The 19,115-nt window shown below is 42.7% G+C and overlaps 1 protein-coding gene and 1 long non-coding RNA gene across 5 annotated transcripts in view; both read left to right on the top strand.

Moving 5' to 3' along the window:
• Positions 1-904: 904 nt before the first annotated feature.
• LOC142406588 (uncharacterized) lies at positions 905-9,902 on the top strand. Of its 2 annotated transcripts, none has more exons than XR_012774620.1 (3): positions 905-1,178; positions 6,378-6,760; positions 8,372-9,902. It is a non-coding gene; the product is annotated as an uncharacterized LOC142406588 (long non-coding RNA). The 2 variants fall into 2 exon arrangements; XR_012774621.1 differs by having other exon boundaries at positions 6,390-6,760.
• A 1,680-nt stretch (positions 9,903-11,582) lies between these two features.
• PPP1R9A (protein phosphatase 1 regulatory subunit 9A) overlaps positions 11,583-19,115 on the top strand; it is a 155,457-nt gene continuing 147,924 nt past the window's right edge. For 2 of the 3 annotated variants that reach the window (XM_075492851.1, XM_075492854.1), the window contains exons 1-2: positions 11,583-11,685; positions 13,446-15,136. In XM_075492851.1, coding sequence (XP_075348966.1) covers positions 13,670-15,136 — 1,467 coding nt within the window. In that variant the 5' untranslated portion in view covers positions 11,583-11,685; positions 13,446-13,669. Of the gene's footprint in view, positions 11,686-11,891; positions 12,086-13,445; positions 15,137-19,115 lie in introns of those variants that run through there. The other variant, XM_075492852.1, reaches the window with a different exon arrangement.

Raw genomic sequence — 19,115 nt, forward strand, 5'->3', positions numbered from 1 at the left:
CAGTGGGATAGGATTATGCCACTGGAGGTGCTCAGTCGTTTCCCCTGTGGGTTTACTATGAGTTGTGATTAGCTCAACTAAGTACCGGGGAAAAAGGAGAGTTCCTACACCTACCTACTGTGAAGAAGGTTATGTCCTTCTTTGTTGTTGTTGATGGGGTTTTTGCCACTATACTGTAGATACCTACATGGGCACAGGCCTCCGGCAGAACTCCTGATTTTGGTCTATATTCTTTTCCATTCAGTAAGTTTGAAAAGAGTTAAAAATTCACGTAGGATTCTAGTCTGCACTTCACTGAATTTGTTTGTAGAGGCTTGGTTAAACAAAAAAATAAGCACATAAAAATTAGCACCATCTCTGTAATTTCCTACTGCCTGCCATTGGTTAAATATACAAAATCAGCTTTCAAAGTGTACATAGAATTATGGCATAGCCCAATATTTAAGACTTCTGCTTTTTTAGAAAACACTAGCTTCCATCACCTTGTTACTTTATACACTTAATTTTGCACAGGTTTGAAATAACAGAATCAATTACACCTAAATAAGGTATGTAAAATAAATAAATAAATACAAATTCAATTCCCTTTTCCAAAAGCAACACAGAACAAGCAGTAGTGCATGAGACATGAACAGCTTTCTAATTAACGTGAATCTCTACTTTTAGAACATTTTAAGGCAGTATAGTATGCAACAATTACTCTTACTTTAAAAACAGTCTCTGTTTTGTGATGAGTTATGGTCTGCTCTCAGAAGCCAAAAAGTTAAACAAACATTCTCTTAATCATGCCCAAGATTAGCACACTAATTTAAAAAATCTTGTTCTCCTCTGGAGCATCTATTTTTCTTCTCCAATTCTGAGCCTTCCATGAAGAACACAGACTGTTCTGTATGTGTCCTCTTTAAAATTTCTTGTGTTACAGATGAATCAGTTAGTGAAGAATTCATGACTCATTCCTACAAAAAAAATTCTTGAACTTCCCCACCTATGTGGCCTGATGATCATACCCCTACTGACTTATCTCCTAGCGAACTTTCTCATTTCTTCAGCAAGAAGTTCTTAATTTTCTTTTTGATATTGCATCCATGAAGACCTTGTTATTGACTTATCGCTGAAATGGAAGGCATGATCAAACTCAAGATTTCTAGCATTACAGTCTCTGACTACAAGGATGGCTGGTATGTATCATGGGTAATCATATTCTGTGGAACAAAGTATTACAGGTAGTTTTAATCTGAGAAATAGTGTGTATCTCAGTAATGGTATTAATTGCAGATGGTTGGAAATTTGAGTTCAAGTTTATGCCTTTCAAGCTCACTACAAATGAAATGGAGAAGGCAAAAAGTTAAACAAGGCTACATGGTCAGTGATTTCCATTCAGTGATGAATCGAATGGTTTACATCTACCAAGACAGTTTGAGGGGGAAGGAGAAAGAATGGAGGTGGGCAGAAGGTTGATCTTCTCAAAGTGCAATGTAGCAGAAGTAATTCCTTGCAATAAGATGGTTTGGTAGGGCAAAGGTTTTAGTGAAAGAAGGCAGAAAAAAATAAAGGCCTCAATCTTGAGATTCTGAACCCCTGAAATTCCTGCTAGCATTGGTTGTGAGACTGCATACTACACGGGCAGAAAGGATAAGTGCCGTGTATAAATGTTGTGGAAAACAGTAAAAGCTTGTTTATGTTCAAACTAAGCAATTTTTCTAAAATATAGCTGCATGAACAGACCTATAAAAATTAAGGGGGGGGGGGACACGACTTAGAGATCCTAAAATTACTTGTCCAGCCTGTCTTTTGATCATAATAGTTTTTTCTCTTTTTGCTTCACAGTAACGAGATGCACACTGTCCTTTGAAGGATGCTTCACTTACCCTTTTGTACTACTACTGAACCCCAGTTTTACTCAGCATATTAAAAAAAATGTCCAAGTAGTAATATAGACATTAGTATTTCCCTAAAATATCTTCTTTTTCTGCTTTGCCCCCCCACTATTCAACACTCTTTCCCATTTTTTGTTCTATCACCAACAGATAGTTCTGCTGACTATTTAGTGAGTTCACTATTATAGCAGCGCTGAATGCAAGCTTCAGAAAATCTATTTAAAAGAAAAATAAGTGTTTGGGGCATTTAAGAGCAATAGGAAATGCTCTGGGCAGCAATCAGAAAGCCTGCCAAAAATAAGTAGTTTAGCCTTATGCACATACTGTCCATACTTCCACCTTTACAGTATAGGTTCAGAGTCCTAAACTTAACTTTCAAACAATCCAGTGCTCTCTGCAGTTTGGGAGGTATACAGACATTTCCTTTTCTAGTGATCAGAATGGTTCAATATAGTCAGAAAGACATTCCCCACTTTGTTTACTGGTTCACAATGTTACTGAATGTCCCATCATTTTTAAACATAATGAATTCAAGGAAGCTGTAGAATAATTTGATGACTTAATAATCTTCATCCTGATAAAAAAACAATTTGGTGCCTTGGTAGAATGTAAATTTACAGTCGTTAAGACAGCAGAATTTAATTCAGTGTTTTCTCTTTGCAATGGAAAAGATTGTTTCCCATGATTTTTTTCTGGTAAGTTGTCTCAGTTGTTCTTCTAAACTTAAAACAGTTAATACACCAGGCCAACCTGGTGTGCCCTGTGTTCTGACACTTGGCTTATTTTTATATTGAGAAGTCATGAGAAGATCCTTGTTAACAGATAATCTGTCCATGATAATGCCACCATCTGCTGTCCGGGGAGGAGGGAGAGCAATAAAAACCAGAAAAAGCAAAATCTCAAATTCCCTCACTTGGTGCAGACTCCCTCCAGCAATCCACAAATGTTACTCAGGCATCTGGCAGAGACTTGGCAGCTTTGCAGTTGTGGGAAGTGAAAAATGATCGTAGTTAAACTTATGCCTAGCATTCTCTTATTTTTTACAAAGATAGTAAAATAGTAACGTGGTACCCATTTGCAGGCATGCATCTATGTATAGCTTTAGATGGCCCCTCCAAAGCACTTACAAACTGCTTAGAACATCATGCATGGGCAAACTGTAGTGCTAGTGAATTCAGGTTTGATCTAAACTCCCACTCTCTCAGCTGTTTCTGAAGACTTGGTGCACTGTGTTCTTTTTCCTTCTCTGAATGGCACTGTGCATTACTAGTAGTAGCACCATGAGTTACTACTACCTCATACTATATTAACTATCCATTTACTTTTTTCCTTGCAGTGAAATAATGAAAGAATTTCTTTACCTGATGAGATTAGTCTCTTCACTGCCTGTATATGCTCTTGTAGAGCAGTTGTGCAAAGCTGATTGAGTAGGCTCTCAAATACAAGAGACTAGGAAAATGCTGTTTTCTCCTCTCCATCTCCCACCCCAGTTACTTGCCTGTTGTTTCTGGGGTTTTGGCCTTAGTCAGTCCTCTGTGCAGTCTGGGAGGAGCACTGCCATGCAAGCTAATCATTCCCTTGTTGCTCTGCCTGAGCCACTTCCTTCCTTTTTCTTTTTAAAAACTTCTTTCCCTGCTCCAATTATGTTCCAACCTGCTCCAGACAAGCGGGAGCTCCTGAAGTACAAAGCAAAACTGTTTACCTACAGCTGGGATTTTTTGGGACTGATTAGACGGTGTCTCTACCATACAACCTACCCCAACTGGAGCCAGTGATTTCATGCCTGACAGGAAAGTAAGGCATTGGAGAGAATATTCGTGTTCCAGACAGAGCTTCTGTAGAGATATAAATATATGTAACTTTATTCTTTGTTTTTATTGGAATCTACATAATATCAAGACACTTACCAGCTAGTACATGATGCATTCCAGTATTTTATTGCTCATGTACCATTGCTTGCTAGCTTGGTTTTCATCATCATAGTCAAGGCATTGGTGGGACTCTTGAAGCTGCCTGTAGAGAGGCATGAACACATGCAGCTACCTTATCTTCTTTTGTTTCAGTCATTTTATTCCCTATCTGAAAATTCCACTACATCCAAAATAGACAAATAAAAAGGGTCAAGTTCTTTTGCTCCTCACACACTCCTTACAACTTCCCTCTTCTCAGATCTGACAGGTTGTTGGCAGTTTTGTACCCATCTGTATTTCCCTTCTGCCTCCACCTCCTCACCATCTATTCCTAAACACTGTTTTCTCTTTCACGCGGCACAGCATGAAACTAATGCAGACTGCTGGGTAGTAGGTCTAAACTAGCTTAGACCCCTGTAATCTCACTTTCTTTCCTTCACCCTTCAGTTCAGCACTCTCTCCTCTCCTTCTTTTCAGCCATTTTTCTTAGATGACAAGATAGTGCTTGGAAGAGAGGCTGGTCATTTGTTAAGAGGTGTATTACATAAAGCAATGCCAACACAATACAGAGGAAAAACTACTTATATGACCTCATTATAAAGAATTTTACCGTAACTGTGAGTTTATGCAAAGCCCTTGGTAAAATGGTTAAAATTCTGCATCCTGTTTCTTCTTTGTTCTGCATCCCCTCCCATTCACTTGTAGACTCTTGATTTTGGTATGTTTGCTTCTGTTAGGCTATCAGGCAGCCTGCTTGCAGTACCTGCTTTTGCAGACACTAGCACATACAAGTATATAGGTCCAAGCCCTACTATCAGCTTATTTACTAAGTGATCTTGTTATTGTGCTAAAGTGTGCATGACCCCATGCCTGAATGAATGAAAATGGTCACCCTTAACAGGGGGCACTTGAATAATCAATAGCCGTCTCAGAGCTGAGTGCCATTCATCAGATGCATCCCGGAGCTCTTCAGTCTCTTTGTCGTTTCACAGTAAAGTTACAAATGACCAGATCAAACATAACTTGTTTGGTGAAAACAAATGGGTGGGTTGTGTGTAAATATGCCTTTCTTTGGTAGCAGGAGTCCTGTTTGCCTCGGGTTTCGACAGAAACTTCTCCTCCTGGAGAAGCGAGGATCCATTGCCTAAACCCTTTGTGCAGGCCTATTCCAACGCTTGCTGACACAAGTTACAGCTTCTCAAGTTCTTCTAGAGATGGGTCCCTTCCCTTCTGAGAGAGAGTGCATCTACTTCGTTATTACCCGAAATATGTATTGCATCACAGTAACCGTAGCGTAACGCAGCTTTCCAGAATGCAACCCTTTTCTTGAAGGACAGGAAGTGGAGCTTCCAAATAATGGCAGTTTCATTTTCCAGCTATCTTGTGTTCCTGCTTGCTTGCACCTACTCAGCATGTCAACTGAATTTTTATTAAAGAAGCAAAGTCCTTTTGTCATTGGTCGCACTTTTGGATTTAGCCACTGACTTAACAGTGAAATGACAAGAGGTTCCCCTTGCCTAACGATGCACCTTTTCATTTGTACTTACAGAGCTAATGGAACATAACTCTTCAGAGCGATAAAGAAACTCAGTATTTTTTTCCACTCCAAATTGTTTCTCAAAAAGGCATTGAAACACATCTGCCACAGGTGAGGCATTGCCCCTTTCATCCCATAGGGAGAGCCAAAGAGCTTCTCGTCACCAACCTCCACGGTTGCATTTTATTTTTTTTTTTTATGTTACACCCCTGAAAGTTTAATATTAGACCCGTTATTCGGCATGTAGAGTTGTGATCTTTCTTTTCTCTGTTTTCCTGGTGGCTTGATGGTTTTGCTTGTGCAAAGCTGGCTACCTTATAGCAGTTATTCCTAGGTATTTTTGTCTTGGGCAATGGCCTAGATCCTTCAAAAGCTTGTCTCTTCTGCCTCATGCAATTGCTTGTTCTGTTTTATGCAGATATTTATGTAATCCTATTCCTCTATAATTCTATACTGATTAATGTGAGTGTTCCTTCCCTTTCTTAAAAATGATGTTGTAAATTTGTGGACTTTGATTCATTAATTCTTATGCTTTGTGTTTCAACATGATGGCAGTGTTTTCATTTTTCTTTTTAATGGTGTGATGAAGCGGTCGCCCTTCTTGATTTCTCTTTCTCTTTACACAAGTGCTTTATTGTTAGCACAGAACTCTTATTTATAGACACATCTAACTGGTAACTTGTATTTCTACAGTGACTGCAGCACAGTGATATGATTTCTATGCTTTGGAAAAGAGCACAGCTTTTCCAAAATAACTCAATATTTTTAGCTGACCTGTGTTTGTTATCTGATGCCATATAGAACACAGTAATTAAGTATTTAATGCTCTTATGCACTAAATTAAACTGACTACCAAATCTAGCTTTAAGAGACAATTTTTACTGAGGGTGTATTAGCAAGACAGTACCTGTAAGGTAGGGGGAAATGTAATCAAAGTACACGGCAGGTAACCAAGGAATGGGAAACTATGTCTGGTTCTACATTCTGTAAGTGACAGATTACTGTTTTGAGCTAAACAGCTGTTTTCTCATTTGTATTTATTCTAATTACTAGATTTTTTTAAAGGAAAAAGAAGAAACAAATTCCACCAATGCAACCGTAACCAGTCCACCTTGATGTTACCGGGAGAGCTTGGGACACGGACTACTACAATGTGAGCTCCAATAGAGGCATATGCATCAGCTTCAGGGTGGAGCAATCCAGACAAATATTTTTCCCACTTGCCAATAGATTGCACACTGCAAGGCAGCAGTAGCGTGCTGTATTTTGTGAACTCCGATCTCTGTTTCTCAGAAGTCATCTGTTGCTGTTTCCAGGATGGGAGTATAAGCTCCAAAGTGCCACTGAATTTGAATAGTCAGCTGGTTGGAAAAGGTGAAAGCTGAACTGGCTGTCTTCTCTTCTTCATGGCACAAAACATTACCTGATTTGACAAGGTAATGATTACTGAACTCAGTAATCAGTTTTGCTTCTGTGTTATATACTGACAGTATCAAGTACACTCGTAAGCTCTGAGCATCAAGTATACTTCTCCCTCTTCTCCGTTTTCCTCTGGCTCATTAAGTGTTCTTTAAGAATAATAATGGATATTTATTGCACAAGAAATACTCTGAGATAATGCTTTTGCACAGACTGGCAAACGCCATTATTTTCTGTATTCTAGATTCTGACTGTTAAGAAAAATTTCCAGTAGAAAATGAATTTTGTTATAATAAGAAAGTATTTCCATTAAGAAATAATACTAATTATTAAATTATTATGAGGCTCCCAACTATCTCTTATTTCTGCTTTTCCGGTTTGGAATAGTTGAATTAGTAACATTTCCAAGTCTGAATCTTTCTTGTTGATGTTGGAGAGTTTTCTATACCATGTATCTACATACGATACTTATCTGATGAATCAAGGTATGTGACAGGTACCATTCATGGAGTATCTTACTCATTTTGTCAACCAATCTGGTTTCTGGAATGTTTCCTAATAATTTCCCCACCTGAATAGCTTAACATGAAATACGAGTTTTGCCAGGGTTTGATTCTTAGCAAATTCCTAACAGACCAAGCATTTAGTCTTTTCCTTTCCCATGAGATCATATATTTTCTGCAACTAGCTGACATCATTCTAGCTAGGCTGGTAACCTAAGAGTTGTCTGTGTTGTGCTGTAAATTCAGAGTTCAGTGTTGAGGGCCCATGAGAGAAAGCTGTGTGAAATACCGCTCTTTTGATCATTCTTAAGATTTCTAGCTTTTAATATAGGCAAAACCACTATTTCAATGTAAGTAGTTGTATGCAGTGCATAATTCATATCTTTCCCTTTTGAAAATTCTATTTTATTGTAGCCATAACTGTGCATTTCTTGAATAACTTAAAAGCAGAATGTTTAAGAATGGATGTGATAGTCTCCTCACTGTAACTGAGAAAAGGCTATTGCTAGTCTGAGTTTAGGCCTTCATAATGCTAATATTTGCCTTTCTGATAAACTGCTAGAACATGCAGTTTTGTTATCATCAGCAGAGGTTTTCTTCAGCTCTTTCAGGACAAAGTTCTTTTTTTGACGCTATTCTTGAGCTTTCAAGTAGTTTGACATGTTCTATGTAAAAACAGCACAATCTTCTGAAGTTGCCAACTTAGTGATATTAATGAGCTCCCATTTTTAACTATTAATGGCTTCCTATATAAAAGAATTACACTTACTGCAATCACAGATAGCTAATGTTTGAAACTAAAGGTTATCAACTCATTATTACAGCTGTTTGCTCTTTATTTTAGTCTCCTGCTACTCTGGTACAGGGGAACCCTAACTCGAGCATTCCCTATCTGCCAAAATGTATGTATCTTGTTCAGACAAGATCTTTTTCTTTAAACTGGATTATGTAATAAGAATTCACGGCTGAGTGTTAAAAAATAGAACTCAATTCTGTTTATGCTGTGATATGTATAAGGAAGAAAAACCTCCTCCCCGCCAGTGGTTTGGCAGGATAGCAGATAGAGGCTTTCTTAGCCAAAGATCAGAATAGGTAAATAGTTTCCATTTGTACGTGTACATACAGATGTTATCTTGCAAGACTTGAAAGACACTGACAGGAGACAGACGATGGAATGACTTTCTTCTTTTGCCTGAGCCATGTGGAAAAACTTGCATCGCTGCTCTGCTGCGCAAGGAAATCGCTATCTCAAAACCTGAGTGGCTTGGAAGCACAGAAGTGACGACTCAAAACAACCCATCGGTGACATCCAAATAGTCATGTTTGTGAGTAAATATAATTCACACATCTAGAACAAACAGAAAATAAATTATTTTCAGTGTTGGAAGACTGCATCAAAACTGGTTTTAAAAGATACTGAGTATAATTTAAAGTGATGCTGTCAGGTTAAACAACCTGGGTCTCTCCCCCTGTCATATGTGCGAATTCCGAATCATTTGAATGGAGTTGCTACTCTGGTGCAAGTAAAATGACAGTCATACTCTATCATATGTAAATATTAAGCTGAACAGATTTGAAATTGCCATTGGTTGGGAAGCAGAGTAATTCAGTAACTTCAGTGAAGTTACTCTGAATTTATACTAACATAATAAGGAGGCCCTTGGTCTCTTATCTTCCCTCAAGTATGCTGTGCAGCATTTTAATGTTGCTCAGGAATTAACAGAAATGTCAATCATGCTTTAGCAGAGCCTAAAAATACTTTCTAGTCAAATGGATTGTCACAGAAATACTGAAAATGTAAAAGGACACACAATTCTGATTTTTATAGTTAGCTGCATGGCCATGCTCATATATCAAGAGTCTGTCTTGAAAAGTGACATACCAATTGAAACAAAATACAATTTATTATCCTAGAGACTATAATAATTTTCTTTAACATAGGCATTGTGTAAATAAGGATGTAGATTGAAAATTTTTTGTGATTAGTAAGTTTGAATATCTTAGATGTCAGTGGCCAAGGTTGAACCCCTAAATAAAGTCCAAACTGTCTCTGATTAGGCAGCCAAAATTGCCAGTAGTTTCTACAAATCTTGGCTGTTCTGAACCTGAGGTGGTATCAAAGGAACGTGAAATTACTTAAAATAATTTTGCATTAGATTCTGTGTCAAAGCTGGGTATTGTCTGCTTGAACGTCTGTGCTGTCTACTTACAACACATTTAAGGAGAACATAAATGTAATATCTCTCTCATTGTGGAAAACTTGAGATTTCTTCTGTGCTTCTTCTATCAGCATCAGTATAATGTACTAATATACTAAAATATAATATATAGATAGTTTGTACTATTCTGCCATGAAATAATACAAATGTTTTCTTGGGTACCTTGTTTAAAATATATATTACGGGTCAGAAGTGGCCATTTTGTTTGCAAAACTTCTGTTAGAAAAAGGATTTAATAATATTTATGGCTCTGGCTATGTAGATATGGTAGTGGATACTTTCCTAATTATCTTTACATAACTTGTTTCAGTTGTTTCATAGATAGTTTAATGTTTGCTTGTGTCCCTTTTTTTGCTTGTGTACGCGAATTATAAAACTCTTCCAGATACATATCTGGTATACGCTAAGCTCTTCAACCACTCCACATGCTTAGCCTAAATTCACAAAGGAAATAAAATGTTTACATTTCTGCTTTATGTCTCTATTCTTCTGCAATGACACTTGAAGATCTGTTAATGTATTTTTATCTTCCAAAGTCAAGCAGCTCTCTAAGCGTTCTTACAGCTTAGAGAGCTGTCTACAAAATGATACCGATAGAAAGGCACTGCCAGAGAGGTTGGGCCTCAGATCCGGTGTGTTACCTGATGTTTAGAATTTAATAGGGAATGTCCTGGTTAGTTGCAATATTTTTAGTCCTTCTGCAGGGATTCACCTGTAGGACTCCTCAGCGCAAGCAGCTGTGAAACAGTTGTTCCCTCATTCCTCCGCTTTGGGAAGCGCTCTCAGAAGGGGAGCTTTCTGTAACTGCTTTTGAAGCTCAGGTGCTGCCTATATCCTCGCTCATTACATACAGCATCTGATCTCCGTGTCTCCCTGCTGTGCTAGCGTGCTTTGGCACGGCAATGCCCAGCAGCCGGCAGGGCATGCGGAACCCCCCTTACCTCCTCCTGCGCCTCTGTCCTCAGGCAGCACCAGCCTGAGCGCAGGCCGTGCGGTGCAGCAGGACAGGCTTATTGCCAGCGGCGGGGAAACCGCTATAGAAATGCCCTTGCTTCTGTTCCTAGCCTCTTGCATATATATTTATCAAAATGCTGTTTTTCAATCTGTTTTACAAGATTATTTGTTTGCACGTCAATACTAATGTGCTGGTTATTTAAGTTTTATTGAGGCAAACGTTTTGAGCTGCGTACCCTTGGTGCAAATTAGATTAACTAGAGATTGACACCTGTGAACACTTGCAATAATCTATAGTACCCATGCTTCAGTCTTATTAAAACTGATGAGTTAAGTTTGTGAACCTATATATCTAATGTCTTTATTTTCAGTCGCTGCTGTCTTCATTCTGTATGCATAATAGTTAGTTTTCAGAATTTGCAGTGTACATCCCCAGGCCGTTTTGTGGATATTTATGCAATTAGTTTAATGAACTTTGCTTAGGAGTTGCTATATGATTAACAGTCATTACCTTCTTGGATTGCCAATTTTACAAATTACCTAGAGATTTCGTGTTCCGCAATTAAGTTTTCTTATTCACTGCATAATGCCAAAACATTTTTGTGGCGAACTCGCCCAGCTAGCAAACAACAAAGGCACGCTGGTTGCGGTTGTACTCTAAGGGTAATCCCCCGTCCCTGTCAGCGATTGCCGGAACAAGTAACGTTCATAGGGTTGTTCAGCGGTTTGCCCGCGTTTGTGACCAGCACGTTACTCTTTCACGTAGGCTGGGTGAAACGCCTTAATAGCGAGGGAGGGAATACGCTGGGGTCTTGCTCAGCACCGAGGTCTCGCTGCGCCCGGTGCTACGCGCGCCCCGCAGGTTCCCTGCAGCGGGAGAAGCGACGCGGGGCACCGCAACCGGTGAAGCGGGGGTTTCCCTGCTGCGGGCCGCCGGTGGGGCCCGGGACCCTGCCCCACCCCACGCGGAGGCGGGCACGCCGCCCTCCTCAGGAACGGGCGGGTGACGAACCGGCCTGGTCGTCGGGGGTCGGGCTGGAAACGGGAAACGAGCCTTCCCGGGGGGAGCCAGCGGGGCGCGGCGCTGGCACCGCGGTGGAGCGCCGCGGGCGAGCCCGTCGCCCGGGCGCGGAGGCGGCGTGGCCGTGGCCGGGCCCGGCCTCCGCCGCTCGGCGGTAACCGCCCGGGGCCGGACTGCAGCGGGAGCGCGGCTCGCCGCCTCCCCCGCCCCCCCGGCGGAGCGAACCACTGCGGCTCGCCGAGGAGGTGAGGCACCTGTCACCCGCCGGCGGCGGCGGCGGGCGGCCCCGCGGCGGGCGGCGGCGGCAGCTCGGGGCGCGTCCCGCGGCGGGGGCGCGGCGGCCGCGCCGTGGCGGAGGGGCGGGCGGCGGGCGGGAGCGCGGCTGCGGCGGGGCGCGGCGGCTCTCCTCCCCCGCGCTGCCGCCGCGGGTGTGCGCGCGGAGCCGTGTCGGTGCCCCAGCCGCCGCCGTTGCCGTTGCCGTTGCCTGCAATGGCGTTGAGGCGCCGCGGCGGTTGCTGCCTCCTGTCAGGCGGGCGGCGGCAGCGGCCGCTCTCTACCGAGGCGCCGAGCCGCCGCGGGCCGGAGGAGGAGCGGGGGCAGCGCTGAGGCGGGAGGCTGGGGGAGCCCGCCGCGGCTCTCGGCTGGGTAAGGCGGCGTGCGCGCTCGGCGGGAGAGGCGCCGGGCTCCGCGGGGGAGCAGCGCTGTCACCGGGCTTTTGTTTCTCGGGGCCCGGCCGCGCGGGGGCGGCGGGCGGCTGCCCGGGCTCTGCCCCGCCGCAGGTGCTGCCGCCCGGGGCCCCGCGCCTCCAGACCGCCGGCGCGGCACGGCGCGGCCGCTCGAGGAGGAGCCGCCGCAGGGGCTCCGGCGCTGTCCTCTCGGGTTGAGTTTACTGCCTTCTGCGCGACCGGCAGGAGCGGCGGGTCTCGCCGGCAGCCGCTGCCGTGTGGCCTTTTCAGTCGCCCGTGGTGATCGGCGTCCCCCGCTCCGGCAGGGGCGGCGGGGACGGGCGCGCCTCTCCCGCCGCGGCGGCGGGGTTCCCGGCGTTGGTACGAGCACCGGGTGTTGCAGCGCCCAAAATGAGGCGTCCCCGTCACGGCGGGAGCGGCGGCGGCGCGGCAGGGCGCGGGCTCGCGGAGCGAGGGCTGGGGAGGAGTGGAGGGGAAGGGCGAGGGGTTTGGCTCTCGGCGAGCCTTGGGCTGCCCTTCGCGGGGGTGCGGGGGCCGGGGGCGGCCGCCGAGGCCGGGGAGCTCCGGCACGGCGGCCCCTGCGAGCCCCCCGGGCCGGGGGGTGGGAGCGGATCTAGCCCCTGGCTCCGTTTCTGCAGCTCCTCCTTAGGCACCTCCAGGCTCTTCCAGGTGCTACAAGCACTGCCCGTGACAAGGGGCAACTTTCTCTAACTGGATTTCACTTTCTTTACCATGTCAACTGAGGATGTTAACTTTGGGTGCAGTTTTTTCTTATTCCCTCGAGCTGCTGTTTAGTTTTGCCTTTCGAAGTGTATTATGTTTGATGGTGTTTCTACCATTGTGTTTCTCTGAGAGAGCAAGGGTTGTCTTCCAGTGCCTCAGGGAAGCAGAACCATCATGTTTGCATGAATTACTGTATAGTTAGGTCTAAGTAACTCAGAGGTTTGATTTTGGGATTTTTTTTTTTTATATACTATATTTTTTAGAAAAGTTCCATAACACAGAAGTAGTGGTATTTTTCTTGTCACATTGCCTTTCCTTTGCATGCATGTTTGTGGCATGATACGATACTTTATGAACAGTAAGATGCGATAATCCGTTCTTTCACTAGAGAATTATATTATCGATTGCAAATTATGCAACAATCAATTTGAAAAAGTTTGTAATGACCAGCTTTCATGTGCCTGTGCAGTGTTAGGCTTTTTATTTTTTAACTATTTTTCATAAGCACATAAAATAATGGTAAATGGAAATGTGGCTTAGATTTAAAGAAGTACAAGTACCTGACATGATTCAGAAAACCCTCCTTTTTATTGCAGGTTAAATCAGCTGTTTTTCTTGAGAGTCTTCGGTTGTGCTGCTTTGTCAGAATTGACCGCACGTGTTTAGATATTTGCCTCCAGATCTTCTGTTGAGTATGGCCCTGCTGAAGGGCAGTGCCCCCTGAGAAGGACACTCCTCAAGCAGAATCTCAGCTGTCACAGACTACTGAGAGCGGTACTGCAGAAACTATGTAAGCTGGTTTTGCGCTCCTGGAGTAAACATGATGAAAACGGAGTCTTCAGGAGAAAGATCAACCCTCCGAAGTGCCTCTCCTCACAGGAATGCTTACAGAACTGAGTTCCAGGCGCTGAAAAGCACCTTTGACAAACCGAAATCAGATGGAGACCAAAAAACGAAAGAGGAAGGAGAGGCCTCGCAGAGCAGGGGAAGGAAATATGGCTCAAATGTCAATAGGATTAAGAACTTATTTATGCAGATGGGCATGGAGCCCAGTGAAAGTGCTGGAGTTGCCCCTAAAACCAGGGGGAAGGGTGGCCCTCCATCACCTCAAAGACGAATTAGGCCCAAAGAATTTGTAGAAAAAGCGGATGGTTCAATTGTAAAATTGGAATCATCTGTCTCAGAAAGGATAAGTAGATTTGATACTATCCATGATGGTCCTTCCTATTCCAAGTTTACTGAAACTCGAAAGATGTTTGAGCGAAATGCTCATGAGACGGGACATTCCAATCGCTATTCCCCAAAGAAAGAGAAAGTCGTTTCCAATGAGCTTCCAGATGAATGGTGCAGCTCTAAGTCTCACAGAGGCAGCACTGATTCACTGGACAGTCTTAGCCCAAGGACAGAGACCGTCTCTCCAACTGTGAGTCAGCTCAGCGCAGTTTTTGAAAACACTGACTCGCACAATGTAATCGTTGTAGAAAAGTCGGAGAACAATGAAGAGTACTCTGTAACTGGTCACTATCCGCTAAACCTCTCATCTACTGTCACAAATATCTCCTCCCCAGTTGCAAACCTTGAGGGTTTCAGTCCTCTGAAAGATACCTGCACATGGTCTCCGCCAGCCAAACAGAGTACAGGCTTGATGTCTGCTGAGAACTCTCAGCCAAACAGCACACCTTCAGTACTGAGACAGAAGACATCCACAGGCACTTCAGCAGGTTCAAAAACAACTGAAGAAATAAAGAAGAGTACAGAGGCAAGTGCTGATTCTGTTGAGAGCTCTGCAGCGAGTCAACAGGATTTGGTCAACGTGCTTGACAGCGAAAGATCTGCGGACAGCTGTGCTAGGAGTAAGTCAAAAACGGAGACAGAAGTTTTGTTGCAACAAAAGGAACGGTCAGAGCATGCAGAGGGTATCTTTGATAGACCTGAAGCTGCAGAAGTACCAAGAAATGTAGCTTCAGGTGTTGATTTTGCCACAGATGCTGTTTCAGATGTTACCGAGTCCCATTATGATGAGGCAAGTGAAAAAGAAGTGCACGAAGATGTGAATAATTTTCAGAGTTCCCACGTGTACATGCACTCTGACTACAATGTGTATCGGGTACGATCGAGATATAATTCTGACTGGGGAGAGACAGGTACAGAACAGGATGATCAGGATGACAGTGATGAAAATAACTGTTATGAACCTGATATGGAATATTCTGAAATTAATGGATTGCCAGATGAAGATGAAATCCCAGCCAACAGAAAAATACAGTTTAGCCGTGCTCCAATTAAGGTAAAGTTTCCTACATTCTTTTTTTGCGGTTTCGTTCATTTTCAAATGCAACTTTATTTGAAGTAGATTTTGACAGCTGATCTCAGCTCTGAAAAGATTGCAGAGGATCTTCGATACACATTTTTCTTACAGTCAGCCAGCGAGCATAATCTTAAATGAATTAAGGAAGCTGAGCTCTGATGAGCTTGTGTCATTTCCTAGACTACTTGGTGGCTGACTAAGCCAGCAGAAATTGAGAATGACAGCTGGGTTTGTGAAGTTTGAGAATTTTAACATGCATGTTTTGACTGGTATGACTGAACTGTAATCACATGGTGAAATGTAGAAGTGGGTATTTGGTGGCCTTTGTGCTGCTTGGTTTTTTCATTTGAAATCACAGCTTCTTTAGATTGGATGGCTTTTCTTCAGCTCTCATCAGATGTTCTTTAAAGTCCCTGTGTTTAAACACTGTGTCATGAAATACAATGTGATTCTGTCTCAGTAGTAGAGGACTTAATATTCTGCATCTGAATTAGTATAATCTTTTCTAGTAGCATCTTCACTTTTTAAAAACTTTATTAAACATTAATATACATATATCTAGTATATCTCAGTGCTACAGAAAGGCCAAAGTCAGTTAATTGAAATACCTAATGAAGGGTGGGTTTCTTGCAGAGCTTTTTTTTGGTTTAAGTACCTTGAAATTACAGCTAAGAATGTTGTTTCAAGTATTTTCAGTTCAGGAAGGAATAACTAGTCATGTTTTGTTGTACCAGCTTTTCACTGCTGAGTCCCAGAGTTTAGTATAAAAATATTTTACTTCTGAGTTGCTTTTAATGCACATGGTCTCAAATGGGCAAATCAAACCCATAGTAATTTTTTCCAGAAATGGCTCTTGAAAGAGCTATGTATGGTGGAGTACTTGAAATCTAAACATTTTTAAATTAACAATCTGTAATCGACTGTATTTTTGTTGTGTGAGTTTAGTAATGAAAATTATTAAATCAACAAACAGAAGTTTCAATATCAAACTTGAAGTAATGTGATTACAAAATCTGCATTTACACCACCTGTACTTTAAGTTAGGGTAAGACGTATATTTGTATTAGGACATTTTAATCTGAATGAAGCAACCAGGTTTTCACATCTGTTTATTGGGGAGTGGAGGGAGGGGAACAGCCTTGTGTTCTTCATGCTTCTAAAAGACCATTTTTTACACTGAAACAAAATATTCTGAGCCAAGATAATGGATTTTTTTGTTTTGTTTTGTTAGTATTTTATTCAGGCTTGCATCATGGACCAAAAATTCTAACAGTGTTTGTGCTTCCTCTAGATTATTCCCATAATTAAAGTAGCTGGTTTTCTTTAATTTTTTTTGGAGGTGAAGTAGAGAAAACTTTTATTCCAAAGGATTATGAATGTTGTGTCCGTCCCCGCCTTCCCTCTCAGGCTGTACTAACAGACAAGACGATGTTCCCTCTTCTGAAAGCTCTACCAATTATATGCAGAGGTTTGTTTTATCATATTTGTTATGGTTCCAACAGATAAGGATTCAGAAAGTGATTACACTGATTTTATTCTTGAGATGGTTGGATTTTCTGCTGTTTCTGTTTTGAAAGAGCTAACAGTGACATTATTACTTCAGTATATTGCTGTCGTCTGTCTGAATCATGCTGTCATGCCAAGTGCTGTAAGAGTATTGTCTCAATTATTTAGTTATGAAATTTTTCTTTTCTTCTCAAGATTTTCACGCTATGTTCATTTCAGATCACTATTATCAAGTAATAATAACAGTCCATTAGGAAAATGCTCTAAAAGTCATTTGTGTAGATAATAAAAGAGTACATTTGTCATGGTTTTCAGCATAAAACACTCTTAACAAGCTTATCCAAAGTAAAAGAATTGGTGCTTTAATTATTTTAGCATCTTCATTGTAAATAGGAAGAAAACAGAATAAAAGCTGCATTGAGAGAGAACAGTGTGGGAGACATTGGGAAGTTTGGGAGATCCCTGTGTGATTGCTTTTTGTCCTGGGTGCCTTCAGTGCACGCAGTCTGTTAGTCATGTGGGGAAACAGAAGTGAGACCACGTGGAAGGCTTGCACGAAGAGGACGAAGTGCAGCGAAAGTTGTGGAAAATTAAAAGCTGCTTCTCGAGCCTTCCTCCCTTTTCTCCACAGCACTTTAATTCCCTCGGCAGTGTCAAGCAGCATAAGCCCGGGCAGGCTGCCAGCAGCATCAGGTCACTGCCCGGCCACTCCATGGCGGGCAGGGACCCGGGAAGGGCAGCTGGAGAATCCCCCGGTGGGTGCTGGGAGGCTCCTGGGTCTCTGGGCTCCTGCACTGCCTCTCTGACAGCACTGCCAATTCAGCACGCTGCTAGGAGCTCGGCAACTGGCTCTGGCAAGTGGTTTCTGCCCAGCAGATAGGTACCAATGAGCAGTGCAGAGGGCAAGGGGGACTTGTGTTCTGTCCCCTCGCACAGTGCTAGTGGGCAAATTCACCTGATCACTCACTTCACCTGTCCATTACATGGGGATGATGCTTGCTAGCTGAATAGATGGCAACTATTTAAGAATTTTTCTGTTCTAGGCAATTTTGTGTGTTAGTGGGCATAACTGGTTTCACTAATACTTTCCTGAACGTCATCTCATGCATAGCCTAACTGAGAGAGAGGAAAATACAAAGCAATGTAGAAGTATTTTCTGAACTGTTGAAAACTGATTTGTCTTTATTAAAATGAAGAAATTTGTACTTAGCTACTCTGCTAGATAGTGGTGTGAAAAGTCCAACCCAAACTCTAGGTATTTAGTGCTGGTTTCACAGTATCATACCTCCGCTCTCCTCCTGCAGGTGAACTCTGAAATAATTAACAAAATTGGCATTTGAATGTGTAACCTGTGAAATGAGTGGGTAGTTATTGCCATAAAGTTGTTACTTGAAGGTATCAGCAGGTTTAGATAAACATCTTTGAACTATTTTTCCAAGGGATTTTTCAGGTAGATGTGTAAGAAGTAAATGAGAAGAGTGCTGAGACTGAAGAGCAAGAGATTTCAGTTACCACCAAGGGGAATCCTTTCTGCCCCGTTAGGGGAAATGCTGTGGACTATGAGAAGTAATGAAGTATAGGCAGAAGGATGAATAAATAAAATCTTACTCATCAAACTGATAAAGATTGAATTCTGCTCAGCTCCCAAGCAGGAAAAAAACCCCAGTTACTGAGAAACTTGCTATAAAGAGAAGGATTCAAGTCAATGGATGCAGGAAATTCTGCTCTGTTACAGCCTGTAATTTCGCTATCACAGATCCCATGCTCCATGGGCCATTTACTCTGCTCTAGGATTATGGGATATGTTTGCTGATCTTGTCTCTGTTAAAAGTCCCTTTAGGAGTAGGTGGCTGCCCAGGGGCCATTGCAGGCTTGGAGAGTTTCTTGGTATTTGGAGTGTGGCATCACTGACGTGAGCAGTTGTGCATGTCTGTGGCAGCTTAAGTCAGCTTCTCGCCGTTCGATAAAAAATAGCCTAAAAGGGCCCAAGAGTTGGTGCTGGTAGTGGGAGTGGGCATGATGGTGTTGCTAAACAAGGGAGGTGCACGTTGATATAGCAGTTGATAAGAGTGTTTCTATAGCTGTATAGAATCCTTCATCAACACTGGCGCATTCTTGTGTTGAGGTATTGTGTTTCTCCTCAGGGATAAAACTGAAACTCTTCAGGGCAAGTGTAAGAGGTGAAAAAGTTAAGTAAATGTCATGAGGAAAAAAATGCCCTGGTTTTGCCAGGGATACTTTTCTATGCAAAAAAGCAGAAACTCTGTGACTTATTGGCCTTGTATTGAGTTTTGCAGGGTTTCCTGAGGGTTTGGCTATATCCCCCTTCCCAAACATAGCGGGCTAATTGGACAAGGTTTGCTAGTAGTGCAAAATTCATTAGCTCATGGCTTTCCACACTTTAGCAAATGGAAATGTGTAGATTGTCCAAATCATAGTCCTTTTTGAGCCA

Source organism: Mycteria americana, chromosome 2, assembly GCF_035582795.1.
Source record: "Mycteria americana isolate JAX WOST 10 ecotype Jacksonville Zoo and Gardens chromosome 2, USCA_MyAme_1.0, whole genome shotgun sequence".
NCBI classification, from domain to species: Eukaryota; Metazoa; Chordata; class Aves; order Ciconiiformes; family Ciconiidae; genus Mycteria; species Mycteria americana.